This window comes from Cololabis saira, chromosome 18 (assembly GCF_033807715.1).
Source record: "Cololabis saira isolate AMF1-May2022 chromosome 18, fColSai1.1, whole genome shotgun sequence".
Lineage (NCBI taxonomy): Eukaryota > Metazoa > Chordata > Actinopteri > Beloniformes > Belonidae > Cololabis > Cololabis saira.
The window spans coordinates 20541087-20558755 of NC_084604.1; the positions used below are offsets into that span (position 1 = coordinate 20541087).

Genomic DNA, 17669 nt, shown 5'->3' on the forward strand with positions numbered 1-17669 from the left:
TTTCTTGACTAGAATTCTTGAAACTAGCAGAAAATCTAGTGAAAAAAGTAAGGCGATATTTATTTTATTTTTTTTTTTCAGTTTCTTGGAAATGTGGTTATGACATTAGTACATGTTTTCATAGGGCTTGGAGGACTTTTGCCAATAATTTTGGAAATCCTCACATTTTTGTTGTAAATCTAACAGTTTTGTGCATTCAAGAGTTCAACACTGGAAACTACTAAATCAACATTTATACACTTACACATGGTAGCAAAGGGAAGGCTAAATTAGTGAACACTTTTACATTTTCTATATATACACTCCTGAATATTCAAATCTCATCAGGTGACAAAAATGTGTCCACCACTTTTTTCTCATGACCTTCTTATGAACATCAGCTTATTATCCAGACATCAAACTAATCAAACTTTTTTTAATTTTCTCCCCAGGTGACAGATATGAACAGAAAACTCATAACATCTACTTCGGGTGACTATCATTTTGTTTATCTTGGTGCTCATGATGGTTGTTGGAGATAATTTTTGTCCAACAATGTACGTCTTCCCTTCAGATGTTAAGGACAAGTTACGCCACCTCCACCATCCTTTTGGCACCCCTCGAGTCATCCAGTCAGCTGTCACTTTCTGCCTCCTTCATCACTCCGACTACCTCAGCGGCTACAGCAAAGACCGTCTCATGCCGCTCTGGGTGTCGTACACCATCCAGCCTCTGGTGAGTGTGCTACATGCAGTTGTCATTCGCCTCGAAACGTAATTCGTAGTGCCAGATATATTTTGTGGTTACGCTACGGCAGCAGATCTCAGCCAGCATCGTGCATTCCCAGGAAGTTTACACTGATCCTTTATTCTGTGTGAAAGGAAGGTTACATGTTATCCAAATACAATACAAGTAAGATCTTCACATTTTCTTAAAAAAAAAAAACACTTAAGAAATTGTATTTTAGATTATTTAATTTCCAATAATAACATTTTACAGCCTAAATTAATACGGGCAAAATGTAGTAACTTGAATAAAAATAACAACAATTCTTTGACACTAATATGTAACAGGAATTTGTTTATACAGTTGTTTGAGTGCAGAGCTGAAGCACAGCAGAGAGGGATGGGAAGGTGCATGTTCCCTAAATCTACCTTCTAGTAGGTTAGAAAGTTTTTGTTTTGATTTTTTAAATTTATAATCTATTATTTTTTCATGTAATAAGGGAGAGGAATACGTTTTATTTCAAGAATGTTACAAATATTAAGTTTTGAGTTAGATAGATTATATCACAGCAAGATCATCTTCATTCTCAATCAGTGAAACTGATATTTAGATATTTTTTTTTCCCCTATTTTAATGTCCCTGTGTGTTGTGTGTTTGGTGTTTATATTCCAACATGCATCAACTTCCTAGAGAGTATGTGAGGTTAATAACTAAAAACCAGATTTTTACCACATATCAAAAACTACTACGTTTATAGAAATAAAGTCAAGTTTTTCAGAATAGTTATGTTATTAATATTTGAATAATCTTTTGAAATAATTTGAGTTAGTTTTTTTTTTTTTAATCACAGCATACTTTCACTAAAGTCCTTCTCAGTGCAGGACCTGTGACGTGTAAATGAGTGCTTTGTGTGACTGCATTCACTTAAAGGAAAATTTATGAGTTACATCAATCATAGGTCTTTATTAGATGATAAGGAGCATAATTCTTGTTGAGTGACATTTACAGTGAAGTGGCCGTTAATGTTAGCCCAGAGGGCAAGCCTGATAAAACCAGTTTTGTCATGAATATACTGTGTAAGTACAGATGGAAGCAGATGCCATAAACTCCTCCTTTTGCACGTATTAACAGTAGCTTACGTGAATCGGTGGTCGACTTGTACGGACTGACAATGTAACAAACGATGGAAATGTCTGTACAAACAGTCCATTTGGTTGTTTATTGTGATGTACAGTACAGTGGGGCAAAAAAGTATTTCGTCAAACACCAGTTGTCCAAGTTCTCCAACTTAAAAAGATAAGAGAGGCCTGTATTTTCATCACAGGTATATCTCAACTATGAAAGACAAAATATAAAAAATAAAATCCAGGAAATCACATTGTCCCAGCGACAGCGCCAAAACATCACTGCTCTAGAGGAGATCTGCATGGAGGAATGGACCAAAATACCAGCAACAGTCTGTGGAAGACTTACAGAAAACGTTTGAACTCTCTGACCCCTTATTTTCTACTATAATTTGCAAATACATTCTTTAAAAATCAGACAATGTTATTTTCTGGGTTTTCTTTTCATTCTGTCTCTCATAGTTGAGATATTCCTGTGAGGAAAATTGCAGGCCTCTCTTATCTTTTTAAGTGGGAGAACTTGCACAACTGTTGTCTGACTAAATACTTTTTTGCCCCACTGTAGGTACTTTGTCATCTGTAGCAAAATTAACATTAATTAGTAGATTACACAAACACATATTGTGTTTTAACTCAAAAATGTTTGGATTAATTTTGTTCCCTGACAAAAGTTTACGCTCTTCACCATTTAATCATATGCCTGTGGTTGTTTTTAACTTATTTACTTAAATAAGGGACTACAAATAAAACGTCACCTTTCGATGACATTTGTGTCTCTCGCTGTTTGACCTGACCTCTCCCAGACCAGAATGAGACCGCTCTCCACAGAGACGTGCATTCGTGCTGATGTTCGCATCCCAGCTTCCACCAGCCAGCTGTGTCGCCGCTACAGAGACAACCCTGATCTGTCCTCTGGCCTGCTGCACCCTCACTGTAAGTGTGTGTGCGTGTGTGGTATGTACCGCATGTATGCTCAGTAGGAGGGCGCAGCTTGACTTCCCTGCCTGAGTGATGAATTGAAGCTGATTCAGTGCCATGTCCTTTTGCCAAAAACACTTCAAGAGAAAAGAATGTATAATCCCCTGCTGAGAAACACGTTGTGGATTCAGTTTATTTTAGTTGTGTGGCAATTTCATTCTTAGTGGCTTTACAAAAGGGAAGTGAAAGACTGTAGTTAACGCTCTCCAACATCTGTGAGAGAGTGGCGAGACGAAATTGGACTGCCCAAAATTAAAGGTTCAATGTTCCCCGTACTATGGTTGGAGGGATGTCAGGCACTGATTTGTGTAGCAATAAAGCAAGATTGATCTGTTTTGTTTTTTTCATCTTAAGGTTTAATTTGCATCAACAAAGTTGCCATTTAAGTCAACACATCAGTTCATGGCTCCAGCTTTTTCATTGTAAGGATTTTCTTGTTTTATATCATCGTAAAATTAAAAACTTTGGGTGTTGGCTTTTGGCTGGTTGAAACCATAAGTCAAACAAACAATTTCATTCACATTGAGTTTACTTCTGGTGTAAATATGCGCCGTGGAAATGAACTTCCCTAGATTCTGCTGCAGCTGCAGGCAGAAAGGGCTATATATTTCCCACCAGATGGCACATTTTATTCTCACAGTAAATCTTTAAACCTTACTTCATCACGTTAGTTTTCATTCCTCTCCCATATCAGATTTTTACAACATGAAACTTGTGTTTTCATAAATTGTTAATATCCCAACACACCATCCTGACCGTCTCCACAGATCTGAACGCCAGCGGCCCGGAGACGGATTCTCTTCTCAGCAGCAACATGGCACCAATGTTCCCTGCGTTTAAACGTAAGTCAGTGTACCTCATAACTACTGATTTGTGGTTTTTCAGGTGCACAATCAAGTAAAAATTCACAGGTTTACAGGTTAAAAATTGATGGTTACATACAGACTAAGGAGGTTGTGCATCCAACTGGTTATCAGCCTGTGTTGAGAGCATTTCTGGATCTTGGCTTGATGTTTTGTTATGTTCTCTTGGTTCAAACTCATAATTAACCATGCGCTGCCACTGGAAATGCTTAACCCATAAGAACCCAGGACCATTTCGACTTGAAGAAAAAATATGGAGTGCATAACGCAGTGGACATTATGTGTCAGGAACGTTCCAGGGCGTTTAGAGGCAGTTTGGCACCTGTGTCACCATGAGCCTTTATGGGCTATTTCTTTGTCCTTGTCTGCCTCAGATATATTTCAAGTTAGTTCATTCTTGCAATGAAGACTTCTGATGCTGTTCTAATGATAAAACACATGTGTTTTGGCATCTGGGTTCCAATGTAGTCAGTTGGAGCTGTTGAACATGATTCAGCACCCCATCCTCAGAATCGTTGTCTAAAAGTGGAAGCTAGGATGGGAGAGTATGTAAAAAATCACACTGGCTGTGATTTTACCACTCTGTTCCTCTCTGATTAAGCTTCTACTTTAAAAAGGAATTGATACATTGGCGCTCTTTTCTTCACTATAACACTCGGTTTAAAGGTGGACTTGGAGAAGGCATTCGACTATACTATACATCCGCAGAGTCATCCACCCGTCAATCTCCTTCTCTATTCTTCCCTCACTCGTGGAGGAGACCCTGAGATACTTGAACTCCTCCACTTGAGGCATCCCCTCGATCCCTAACCAGAAACAGCATTCCACCCTTTCCCGACTGAGAACCGTGGTGCTGGTTCTCATCCCCGCCATTTCACCAAGCTGGTGATCGTGGTTTGATGAAGCCAAGCAAACCACATCATCTGCAAAAAGCAGACACCCAGTCCTGAGGTGACCGTATCGGCCCCTCCACCCCTCACCCAGTCCTGAGGTGACCATATCGGCCCCTCCACCCCTCACACAGTCCTAAGGTGACCGTATCGGCCCCTCCACCCCTCACACAGTCCCTGAGGGACCGGTCAATGCCTGATCTGACTGCTTTGATCCATGTCACATCTACAAAAGCAGCATTAAGTTATTGATTTTTGTTTTAATTGCTCCAGGTTGGTCATGGATAGGATCAGGATGAATTTTGAACTTGTGTCTGAGCTGTAAATAGAAAATCCTCCCATGATGTTTGTCCCGTACGACAAATACAGAAGCATTTGTATAGCGGAAGTGTGAATAACAGCACTCAGCTAGCAGATGCTGCCCCCTGGTGGCTCATTGCTCTCTGTACACAAATGTTGTCAATGGCTCTCTTAAGATCGCGTCATCATATATTGTGATACTCTGATGAAAGACTAAAAGCTTGTTGTTGTTTTTTTCAGGTGTTTGGACTCATTTCCATCACTTCATACTTCCCAAATTTTCCCAGCAGCTGAATGGAGTCAACGTAATGAGTGGACCAATATTCGATAAAGACTTCAATGGAAATGTTGATCCGCTCTCAAAGGTTTCAGGGTAAGACATCCACAAGGCCTCCATCGGCTGTTTTCATCTGTTTATTTATGTGTCAAATTAACTGTTAAGTAATTAATTGCTTTATCAAAGATACCAGAAACTGTCTAATTATATACATAAAAAAATTTAAACTGCATGTCAACTTCACATCTGATGGTGAATATTTGACATGTTATTAAAAAGTGGAATGAATATCAGAAAAGTTGCAGACCCATTTTCAGGTAATAAAATACTTATTCCAGAAAGTGATCATGTGAAATGAGTGTACATTTGCGTTGTGAATGTAACCATCTAACTTTATGTGGGTTTAAAAACATTATAAAAAATGTTTTATCCAAAAATACGCTATTTATTCCTGAGGGGAAATTAATCATAGCATACAAGGAGAAGTCTGGGCTTCCTGTGTCCGTATAATTAATTTTTATTGTGTATGCGCATGTGTGTTTTCCAGCCCCAACAACTCTGAGCTATTAGCAAACCTAGTTGAATTCACCCAAACAGTTAAATTATCAGAATCACTACACATCCTTGGTATCCACAGTTTCAAAGTATAACACCTTAAAAACTTCCACAGTTACTCATATTCTAACACAGCGTTTCCCAATCCTGGTCCTCGAGTTCACCTTCTCTGCATGTTTTAAATGCTGCCCGGTTCAGTACACCGTGATACAAGTAGCTGTGTCACCAACAGAGTTCTCCAAACCTTGATGACATACAATGAGCACCATTAATTTGAATCAGGTGTGTTGAAGCCAGGAAACATCTTAAACATGCAGGACAGGGGGAGGACCAGGATTGGGAAACACTGGTCTAACATATGTGAAGCTGATTTGGATAGAGATGCACCGATCAACCGGCCAGGGACCAGAACTTGATGGTTTTCAGCCTGACCTGTGACTGAAAGGCCATCGGTCCGTTTTGCACGCGCGCCGAATGTACAGCGGCACGTTTGAAGTGAAAGCGCTGCGCGCGCACACAGCATATGTAACATGGTAATGTGTAACTATTTCACTGAGCAAACCATTGACTCTAATATTGTTGGACAGACAATCCGCGAGGTTGACACTTTTTGTAAAGAGCAACTTTCCCGTCTTTTTTTTATGGGGCAGCAGGTTATAGCAGGCAAACGGGCACGGACAACGTGCCCACTTTACTCAATCAAACGTATTTGTGGCTACCAGCTCCTTCAGCCCATCGCGCTGGAGGAGCTGCTAGTGGACATTTACAGTGAAATATTCTGGTCGTGAAACCAGAGATGACTGCTGCATTTTGGCAACGCTGGGTGTCTGGTGAGGACAAACTGCTGATTGCTTCACCGATCTTTGAAGCACAATGATCACTGATGAGGAAGTGATGATGGCTAGCCATTGGCTAAGCTGACTGCCAATCAAAAGGTTATACCCCATACTATAATAAATGTATTCCTTCATGTGAAGTGGCGCTAGAGTCTTATTGGATGTGAAAGCTAGAAAATGAGCCAACATGTTTTTTGATCGGGTGTGTACATATGTTTATTTGTGTTGCAAAGTTGGACATTTTAAGATGGAATTCAACAGAGGTGAATTAATATAAAGCAATAAACTATATAAATTCACCTAAAGTGGTACAAAATCATAAATATACAGTGGTCAATATCGGAAGTGGGTCAAAAGCACATTTACATGTCATGCAAGAAGTTTGAACATCATCCATTCTTGCCTTAGGACAACTTTGATGAGATGTTGTGGTTCACTTCAGATGTTGACTACTTTATATACTGTAACTAAAACCACACGGCTGGAGATGCTTCAGAGGAGGTTCAACAACACTGAAGAGAAGCTAAAGTACAAGTCTGGTCACAGTTATTGACCCCAGACAAGTTATAAAGTCTGCGGCTTATCGGGGGTTGGAGTCGCGGGGCCAGCAGCCTAAGACTTCCCTCTCCTTCGTCCAGCTCATCCGGGGGGATCCCAAGGTTTCTCCAAGCCAGCCGAAAGACATACAGTGCGTCCATACTAAAAAGTATATACTAAAAAGTATATACTAAAAAGTATACTTGTTCGGCACACTTTTGAGTAAATATCAGTAGTGTGCATTAATTCGGAAGTACTATTAAGAGCGCACACGTCACTTCCTGCCGTTGGGAAGAAGTGACGTGTCACAGCAGCGGTAGCAGCGGTAGCAGCGGTAGCAGCGGTAGCAGCGGTAGCAGCGGTAGCAGCGGTAGCAGCGGTAGCAGCGGTAGCAGCGGTAGCAGCACCGCTCTGCTATTTCTCGTTTATTCTGGCCGAAACAAGATGACATTATATAATATTATTATATACCAATATTATAATATTAATATTATATAATAATATTATTATACTTAATATTATACTTATGACATATACGTATCGCTTAGCAACCAAACGCCACTGCATTGCATTGTGGGAAGTTTTTGCTCGGCTAGTGTCCATCAATCCACACTAAAAAAATTGGAATGGATAGAGCATACTATTGAGTACGTTCTAATGTTTCGGAAGCACTAAAAAATCTTGCATACTCATTTTGCATACTCATTAGGGTGGAAGTATGCAATTTCGGACGCAGCCATAATCCCTCCAGCATGTCCTGAGTCTTCTAGGGGTTTTTTTTTACCACCATTTTTGATCAGGATCCATAGCAATGAACGAGTTGTTAAAAAGCGGAAGCAGCTGATCACAATATCAAGAATCCAGACAGAGAACCCCAGGTCCCCCTCATAGAGCTGGAGCAAAGCAGCTAGAGGGAAAGAGGGAGTTTAAACCAGCACCTCCAAGTGTGATCATTGGTAACATCAGGTTTCTCACAAATAAGACGGAAGAGCTTGAAATGCTGATGAGGACAAATCTGGAGTTTTGGCAATGCAGTTATCAGGTGTTTCAGCCATAGTGGATGAAAGTGGATGAAGCGTTAAGTCAGACGAGTGGTTTTGAAGTCTTGTTTTGTTCGTACGGAGCACAGCCATGTTGCTCGGCAAGCCAGCGGGGAACACAGAACCCATATGTCAATCAAAGTTAGCAGCCAGTGCCAGCTTCTTCCACCCATCACCGCTGAAATATCTGCAGAGCTGCATGCAGACGTTTACAGTAGAATATGCGGTTTGACATGTTGACCGTGAAATCAACCGTTTAAGGCTGCATTTAGCCGATCCTGGGTGTGTACAAACGGCTGGTTGCTTCACAAAGTGCGCTTGCATGACGATTATGGATGAGGCTAGCCAATAGCTGCATCGACTGTCAATCAATCATATTAAAAACAAATTATTGCTTGATATTAAATAAGGGCAGAACTCCACAGTGAACGATACTGAGATAAAAGCTGAAAGCTGAGAAACTTGTAAACATGCTTAGGGAGATTTTCTTTTAGTTTTTCTTGAGAGTAAGGCCCAAATATCTCAAACTGCTTTCAAAATCTTGATAAAACTCTAACTCTCATTTCTCAAAGCTTCTGGTGATTGCTCAGTGTACGTTTCCCGTAATGTCTACTATATCATGCAGTACAATCGGATACTCTTGTTTTCTTCTTTCAGAAACTGTTCAGTGTTTTTTATTTGCACCAACCATTTAGGAGTAACAGTATTGAGAAGCTGACGTTAGATGGGCGACCATGAACTGTAAATACGTGTGTGGCACGCAGATGAATCTTGTGCGTGATTGACTGTGCTTGCTAGTACTGTGGAAGTCCTGGGGTGCCGTAAAGACTCGTATAAGTGCACAAAGCTCTATTTCTCTGCTTTTGGGCTTTCTTTGCCTTTCGGCTGTTGCCTTCAGCCGTCACCATAGTGAATCATCCGCCTCCCTCTGACCCTTTCCTCTGCATCCTCTTCTCTCACACCAACTAACATCCTTTTTTGACTCTCAGTGGTTTTTTGAATTTCTTAGATATACAATTAAATGTTTCAGTTATCGCCACATCAAGCCAGGGGCGAAAATCCCGGGGGGGACAGGGGGGCCAAGTCCCCCCCATTAGTAAAGCTGTCCCCCCCTAGAATAATTTGAGACAGAATTAATAATTTTGGAACAATGCAGTAGTATTTAGTAGTGATGCACCAAAATGAAAATTTGTGGCCGAACAGTAAAATCTCATTACACTTAAAACAAGAGTCATCACCAGAAAAATAACTTGTTATTTGACAATTTTCACCTGTTTCAAGTAAATTTTCACTTGAAATAAGTAGAAAAATCTGCCAGTGCGACAAGATTTATCTTATAAGCAAAACAATCTTGTTCCACTGGCAGATTTTTCTACTTATTTTAAGTGAAAATCTACTTGAAACAGGTGAAAATTGTTGTTTTTTCCAGTGATGAGTCTTGTTTTAAGTGTAATGAGATTTGTTTTAACTAAAAATGAGACATTTTAGCTAGAAATAAGACAAATATTCTTGTTAAGATTGTGGGTTTTTGCAGTGTATTATGTCAGATGTGCTGTATTATTGCCACCTTCCACCTAATACCATTGTTTTGTAGTACTTTAAGAAAGGTCTTCTGCCTGTTTGCGAGATAGAGTTGAAAATGTCAAAATGCTGTATTAAAGGAAGGCTAAAACTTTTATTCCTTGTCCCCCCCCTGGATTTATTCTCTAAAATTTTACTGTTTATTGTCCCCCCCAACTATGAAACGGGATTTTCGCCCCTGCATCAAGCGGCTATAAAATAGTCATTAGCTTCAGCCCTAAATGAGATGATTTATCTGCATGAGTGAAGTATTCAAATACATCAGCCTGCTGAAGCTGTCACCTCATGTCTGTCCAGGAACGAAGCTCCCGTCCCGACGCATTTCTTCCTGATCCTGAGCAGCTGCCAGGATGCGGCGTCCAGCCCTCTCAGCTGCGCGGGTCGTCTTCAGGCCCGGTCCTTCATCCTGCCCCACAGACCCGACTACACAGAGGCCTGCGCGGTGAGTCGCAGCTCTCACGTCTCCCACACGTTTCCAACCGTCATCCTGCTTCTGTGGAAACATGCCGTTAGATACTAAAGTGGGGACGTTTGTTACACATCATTTCATGAACACGGTTTCTCCTCTCTTCTCTCTTCAGGATGACTCAGACATGGACTGGGTGGAAAAGTGGCTGCAGTTTCACACGGCTCGGGTCCGAGACATCGAGCTCCTTACGGGACTCAGCTTCTACCACGACAGGTTATCGGTGGAAGAGACGCTGCAGCTCAAGACGTTTCTTCACACGTCTGAAAGCTAGAGACATTATCACGAGAGGCTTTGACTCCCAAAGACAACCGTGTTGGTCTGCAGCCGCTCGTCGGCTTGGACTTGACGTTAACCCGATTGGACCGGGTCAAACTGACCCAGTCTTCAAGTTCCATCCTCTCTTTTTTTTTTCTCTACGTCTATTACCAAAACAAATCTGACATTGAAGTTTAAAAGCAATAAATTAGTCGTTAGTTTGTATAGATGATTGAACAAAGAATATTTTTCACATCTGCTGAAACGCTTCCAGTATCTTCTCAGACATCCTAGTCTAAGAAGGAAGAAGAAAAGGATTATTAATGAAAGAACTGTTCATGCCACAATTTAATTTTTGTCTCAAAAACACTCAAATGTACAAAACGTTGTAGGAACCTTTCATCTCAAGAAACATACACTGATAGGTTTAGTTCCTGCCAAATGGTGCTTTTATATTTTGTTTTTCCATCAATGCTGTTTTTTTTTTATTAATCTTTTGTACATTTATGCTGTGGATGTGTAATGAGTCAGGGTGCAGCTCCTCTGATGCTTCTTCTGTAACTTTGGGATCAACATCGGCGAACTGTGGAGCACGCACAAGCAGCTCCACCAGTTTAGATCCGGTTAAAACACACTTACTAGAGAAACTTGACTCCCAAACACAGTATTGTCTGACTTTCTTTGTCCAGTTTTGAAAAACTCAGTGTACTCAGATTAACTTGTTTACATTTACTTTAAATGTCCAGTTTCAGTCGCAGGACGAGCACGTGTGCTGGTTTGTCTTGTTTGTCCCCCTGTGGACCTGCCGACCTGCTGACGTGTCTGAGGTGACAGCTGGGATCGGCTCCTGCACCCTCCATCACTACGATTAGGATGGATGGTTTCAGTCAAACATGATGGATTCAGTTCAGTTTTTTTTAACATCATGTAAGACTAAAGGCTCATCCAAGTAAGGCTCGATAGGCAGCTTTCTTCCTTCTCATCTTCAGGGAATGATTTCGTCTTAATTTGTGTCAGTGGATGCGACAAAAGCCCCCAGCGCTGGTCCAGCTGCTTACAAGCTCACGTTAATTACATCTGTCAACCTTTATTTATTGTCAGGGATCACTGAAGGATGACCCTCCTTTTTATGTCAGAGGATTTTACAGGGAAAATCCTAAAAGGGTGAAAAACTCACCACATCAAAATCAAGTTGAGTTGTAAAACAAGTCTGACTTTCATTTTAAAAACAAAAAAAAAAATAATGTTAACAAATTGACAAAATGGAAATTTGATAAAATGCAATAATTCAAAAAAATATTCCAGCCTGAAAGATAAAAGTGTGATTCTCAATGGTTATAGTTTGTTTACCAGGTGCATTTAAAATTAAATGAAAGACATCTCTCTATTATCACATGTTGACATAATTTCTTGGTTTTGAAGAAATCTCTGCGTCACGATTTGTTTAAAACATCACAGAGAAGCAATAAAGCTCTCGTCTCAATCACGTCTGTAGATCACTGCTCACAGAAGCTGATTTTAGGGGTTGAAAAACCCCTCTGAAGTCTGAGGTCCCGGTCCAGTTCTGCAGCGGCTCAAGTCCGTCCTCAGCGCCGCCTCAGGTCCCACTGGGAGCGGCTCCTCGCTCTTACGCCACTGCCTGCTGGGCTGGAATTTTGAGAGGTTACAGGTTTACTCAAAGGTTTCGAGATCACGTGGTATTCTGCTCGTTTAACTTATCACAATATCCTGTCCTGCGACAAGTCCAATTAAATGTGCTTTCCTACGTCTAAAATGAACGTCTCGTCGTATGTGGTTGAACCCTCTTATGTGGAGTGGAGTTAAAGATGAGTAGGCTGGATGCTGCTAAACTGAACCAGACCTGTGATGTCACAGAATCCTGCACATCTGGACTGGTTGTTAAATAAGAACGTTTAAGACCAAAGTGGCCCCAAACAGACCTGGTTGTGTTGTCTGAGTTTTTGGGCTGACAACCCTTCAAACTCACAATTGAATGATCTCAAAAGCCAAAGAAAAAAAATATGTCACCTTTTTTAAAGACTTAAACTTTGACAATGTGTTTTATATAAGCCACTTTCATAGATTAATGCAGTTTTCTGTTCAATATTTAAGAGTTGTTCAACACGCAGACTGAAAGTGTAAATGAAACCAGCAGCCTTGCACCTCAAATGCCCGGCTCTACCTTCCGAGCTGTAACTGAAATCATTTGTTGTCTCCGCTGTTGTTTTGCTTTTTTGTTGTCACTTTGTCTCTTATATTTGACCTTGTGCCCCCGCTCAGGTACAGAATTTAATTGCACAGGGTTGTGTATGTGTGTATGTCTGTGTGTGTGTGGGATCCATACACTCGATTTTTCTTTTTCTGCATTGATTTTCTGGAAGTTTGTCATTTCCATCATGTGTTACAGTTTCCATTCTGTATATTGAGAAAACGTCTGGATAAATGAACAATTTCATATAAAAATGGTTCTACACCAGGCTTGTTGCATGTTTTCATTAGTTATGAACTACTTTCTGAATCCATTAAGCTACAGGAAACACTTTCTTGCACCCAAAGGAAAGAGAAACTCATACAGGACAGAAGCATGACATGTTGCGTGTGAAACCTGTCTGCACTGTGCTTGAAGAATAAAACCTTCCACTTCCTCTCGTTGACCTCTCCAGCGGTGCAGTGGAAGCCACCAGATGAGCTCTCGCAGCTCTCTGCTCTGCACATCTCCTGCAGTGACCCAGTTCTCGTGTCTCAGGCCTGGTTTTGCTTTCCTTTCGTAAGATGAGCACAGTTGTCTGCAACTTGTGGCTGACATGTCGGTTGAGATTTAGCAATGACGATGTTCTGCTGAACTTAAGTTCTGCAATCACGTCCCCTTTTGTAGTTATTGTGAAGAGACAAGAGCGTCAAATGCCTGTTGAAAGGACAGTTTTGTCACTTTTATTTTTAAATCAAACAGTGAAGAATTTCCTAAACGTTTTAGGAAGACCTCCGTGGGTTTGTCAGGTTTGAAGAGCAGGTATTGTGTGTGATGTGATAGCAGTTGCTTTATTTTTTATTTGGACTTTGCTTATGATCAGGCCAGCAGTTTCCAGGAAGCTTTTACTGCCACTGCTGTGGTGGGCTGGTCTCCCCCCCCCCCTGTTCTCGGATGTGAACTCAGTCACAGCTAAACCACAGAGAACCTGAAGCATATTTTGTGAAATGAGTGTATTTTCATCATCATTCATGAAATGATGGCGATCAGACCACGCAGAAGCACAGTCCATTGCAATTAACCCCCCCCCCCCCCCCCCCCCCTCTTAACAGTGGTTTCCACGCTGATATTTTTAACTTGAGAGAAGCACAATTCACGTCAGCAGAGGAGAGATAACAGCTGTGTCATCCTCTAAACTGGAAGACCCAGTTACAACCAACAGATTGATTTTTCTTTTTTATTTCCAGGCTTCCTGGCAGTTCTGGTTAGTAACAAGCGCAGGCGCTTATCTGCTAATGCAGGCTGACGTCCAGCTACTCGGCTGTCCTCAGATGAGAAGTGTTCCTCAAATGAGATCCAACTTACCTGGAAATCATGAGATACATGAGAACTTTTAAGGAAATGCAGTTGTTTTTTTCATGTCAGGGATGACGATATTGTTCACACTTTACTTGTAAATGACACAATTTTTGTACGACATAAAAGGAAAATGTCTGCAACATTAAAAATATCACAAGAACACAATGCTTTTTCTTGTTAAACTATGTCCTCATGTGTGTTCTTTGAGAGATGCCTTCACTGCACTCCTTTCTTTTGAAAGCCTGACCGTGATGTCACAGTATCCTGCAAACCTGAACGGTTCACTGATTGAAACATTTTCAGACCGAGGTGTCAAAAGTGGTTACAGGATTATGTCACATCAGTTTTTTAGTTAGTAGTCTCTTCAGATGGCAAAATACTGGGGTATTGGATAGCTCATGTGACTGAACAGGTGCTGCAATATACAGTACAAACACTTCACTATTCGTACAACTGGACCGGGTTCAACTCCTGGCCTGTGAGCCTTCCCTCTCTCTGTCAAGCTACTCTCAATAGCCAGAGCTGTGAAAGCTTAATAAATACATAAAAATAAATATTATAACTAATACCAGATACACTCCATGGTATAACATCTTAGAGCCCTTAAGCAAAAACTTGGAAAATTGGAAAGGAAGTGGCGTTCTGTTGAAACTGAGGAATTGCTATTCAGTTGTTCAAACAAAAAAGCCTTAAGCATTACCAGAATAACATACTAGTCAAAACTCATAAATGAGCAACAGAACAACCTCAGGTTGTTTTTCACCACTGTAGCCAGGCTGGCAAAGCCCCATAGTTCTGTTGAAGAATGTATTCCTTCTTCTCTCAGCAGCAATGATTTTAAGAACTATTTAGAGTTATTGTCAGTAACGAAGTGGTGGAATATGGTGGTCTTCTTGCTGTGCTTGTTCTGTTGGGCCTCAGTGCAGCTTTCAACTCCATTGACCACAATCTTTTATTACACAGACTTGAACACATTATTGAGATAAAGGATTCTGCTTTAGGCTTGTTAGTGTTATATTTATCAGAGAGAGTTCAGTGCAGTCTGTCCATGTATATGATTTGTCTTCTATACATTCCCTTTGTTAGCTATGGTGATCCACAGGGTTCTGGACTTGGCCTAGTTCGGTTCACCCTTGACATGCTTTCTTTAGTTAACATCATAAGAAAGCATCATATTAACCTTCACTGTTATGCTGACGACACCCAGCTATATTTATCAATGAAGCCACACTTATACATTTCAGAAGCTACAGGCCTGCCAAAGAGAAAAGTCTGGATGACACATCATTTTCTCCTTCTTAATTCTGGCAAAACTGAAGTCATAATTTTTGGCCCCAAACCATTTAGAAATTCAATACCCAGTTATTTAATTACTCTTGATGGCATCAGTTTTACTTCCAGCACCACCGTGAGAAAACTTGGACTCGTCTCTGACCAGAACTTGATATTTACACCACATATCAGACAAGTTTCTAAAATGACTTTTCTTCATTTCCATCCATCCATCCATCCATTATCTATACCCGCTTTATCCTTTGCAGGGTCACGGGGGTCTGCTGGAGTCTATCCCAGCTCATTTCAGGTGAGAGGCAGGAGTTACACCCTGGACAGGTCACCAGTCCATCAAAGAACCAGACACACTCACGCTCACACCTACGGGCAATTTAGAATCATCAATTAACCTAATATGCATGTTTTTGGACTGTGGGAGTAAGCCGGAGTACCTGGAGAAAACCCACGCAAGCACGGGGAGAACATGCAAACTCCACACAGAAAAGCCCCTGCCGGGCCTGGGAGTCGAACCGGGGACAACAGTGCTAACCACTAAGCCACCGTGCTGCCACATTTATCATTATCATTATCATTATCATTTCCATAATACTTTTAAAAAATCAAGAATATCCTTTCCCATTCCGACACAGAAAAATAATACATGCATTTGTTGCATCAAGGCTGGCGTACTGCAGTGTCATTTAACCTGGAAGTCCAAATATCCATCCATCCATTATCTCTACCCGTTTTATCCTTTGCAGGGTCACGGGGGTCTGCTGGAGCCTATCCCAGCTCATCACAGGCGAGAGGCAGGAGTACATACACCCTGGACAGGTCACCAGTCCATTCCAGGGCCACATATATACAAACAACCAGACACACTCACACTCAAACCTACGGGCAATTTAGAATCACCAGTTAACCTACTATGCATGTTTTTTGGACTGTGGGAGGAAGCCGGAGTACCTGGAGGAAACCCATGCAAGCACGGGGAGAACATGCAAACTCCACACAGAAAGACCCCCAGGGAGTCGAACCGGGAACCTTCTTGCTGTGAGGCAACAGTGCTGAACACCAAGCCACCGTGCTGCCCGAAGTCCAAATAAGTCTGTTAAAATTATTCAGTTGATCCAAAACGCTGCTGCCAGAATTCTGACTGGTTCTGACAGGAGAGATCACATCTCCCCTGTTTTGTATCTTCGCTACACCGGTTGCCTGTTCAGCTTAGAATTCAAGTCAAAATTGGATATTCATTTTCTTAAGTGGTTTTGACACCGTCGTGACACTGTTAAACCCCTACCCTTCTTTGTGAAATGGAAAAAAAAGAGAAAGCAATCTGGCAAAAAATTAGATTCGGTTGTTTTGACAAGATGTGAATTTTAGAGGCTCACAAACACAAATGTGTGAGTTTGCCAAGTTCCAGGTGACTTAACTTCCACACTGATTTATATTCACATACATTTAATCTGAATATGACTAGAAAAGTGCAGCCACCTGTGGGAAATGTGTCAGAAGTTTGTGGTGAGTTCAGGTTTAGTCAGAGCAGACGCCCAGCAACACGTGGCTGGTGCCAAAGAGTCTGGTGAAGCTGCAGGGTTTTTATTCTCAGTGAACACGCTTTTAATTCAGCTTATCAATTTTTATTTTTTTTTTATTTCCTAGGCGAAATACCTGAAGTCCTGTCACTTACAAGGACAACATTGCAATATTGTGTCCGCCTCAATCTTCTGCAAAGAGAAGAAAAAACACATCCCCTTTTAACCCAGCCCTTTAAGCATTAAACTGGGGGAAAAAAATGAAAGAAAGAAACTAGTCCACAAGCGCATGTGGGTTATCAATAATGCAAGTGTTGGCATTTGGTTTGTTTTGCAGCCATTAGTGAAGCACCGCTGCACTTCCTGCAGCTGCAGAGCCAGCGGCGGCTTTCCAGGGGAAAGGCTTGAATACTGGGAGGAAAACACGGCTGGTGACCCCGATGCAGGAGAGGATGGGGGGGTGGGAGGATGCTGGCAGCATGAGGAAACTATTTATCACCTGAAGCTTGAAATAATGAGGAAAGCTGCTGCACATCTGACGGTCTGGGGCTCATGTGCGTCACCAGGAAGCAGACTTTAGAGATTAGGCGACAATTTGAGCAAAAGGGCATTTCCACTGCTCTGGGCGAGTAATTTAAGAGAAAAGAGGAAAAAGTGCAGTCTAGATTTGTGCTTCAGGAGGGTTTGATTATCTGGCTGTGATGGGGACAATATGGTTTCAGTGTGCAGCAGATCAGCAGCAGGAGAGGGGAGCTCTGCACTGCAATAACCTTTACAGTGGCTCTCTTGATTTCATTTTTCAGCTCCAGATGACAGAAGAGGAGGTTTGAGGGTGGGTCCAGTGAGAGGGGAGGGCTCATCGCAGAGGATAGGAGGAGGAGACTGTCACAAAAAGAAGACGGTGG

The 17669-nt window shown here is 41.4% G+C and overlaps 1 protein-coding gene across 1 annotated transcript in view; it reads left to right on the forward strand.

Moving 5' to 3' along the window:
• Positions 1 to 11699, forward strand: part of enpp1 (ectonucleotide pyrophosphatase/phosphodiesterase 1) — a 51237-nt gene extending 39538 nt beyond the window's left edge. The window contains exons 17-23 of the mRNA XM_061707021.1: positions 432 to 471; positions 554 to 714; positions 2633 to 2762; positions 3575 to 3649; positions 5101 to 5233; positions 9984 to 10128; positions 10268 to 11699. Coding sequence (XP_061563005.1) covers positions 432 to 471; positions 554 to 714; positions 2633 to 2762; positions 3575 to 3649; positions 5101 to 5233; positions 9984 to 10128; positions 10268 to 10426 — 843 coding nt within the window. The 3' untranslated portion in view covers positions 10427 to 11699. The remainder of the gene's footprint in view (positions 1 to 431; positions 472 to 553; positions 715 to 2632; positions 2763 to 3574; positions 3650 to 5100; positions 5234 to 9983; positions 10129 to 10267) is intronic.
• Positions 11700 to 17669: the final 5970 nt, after the last annotated feature.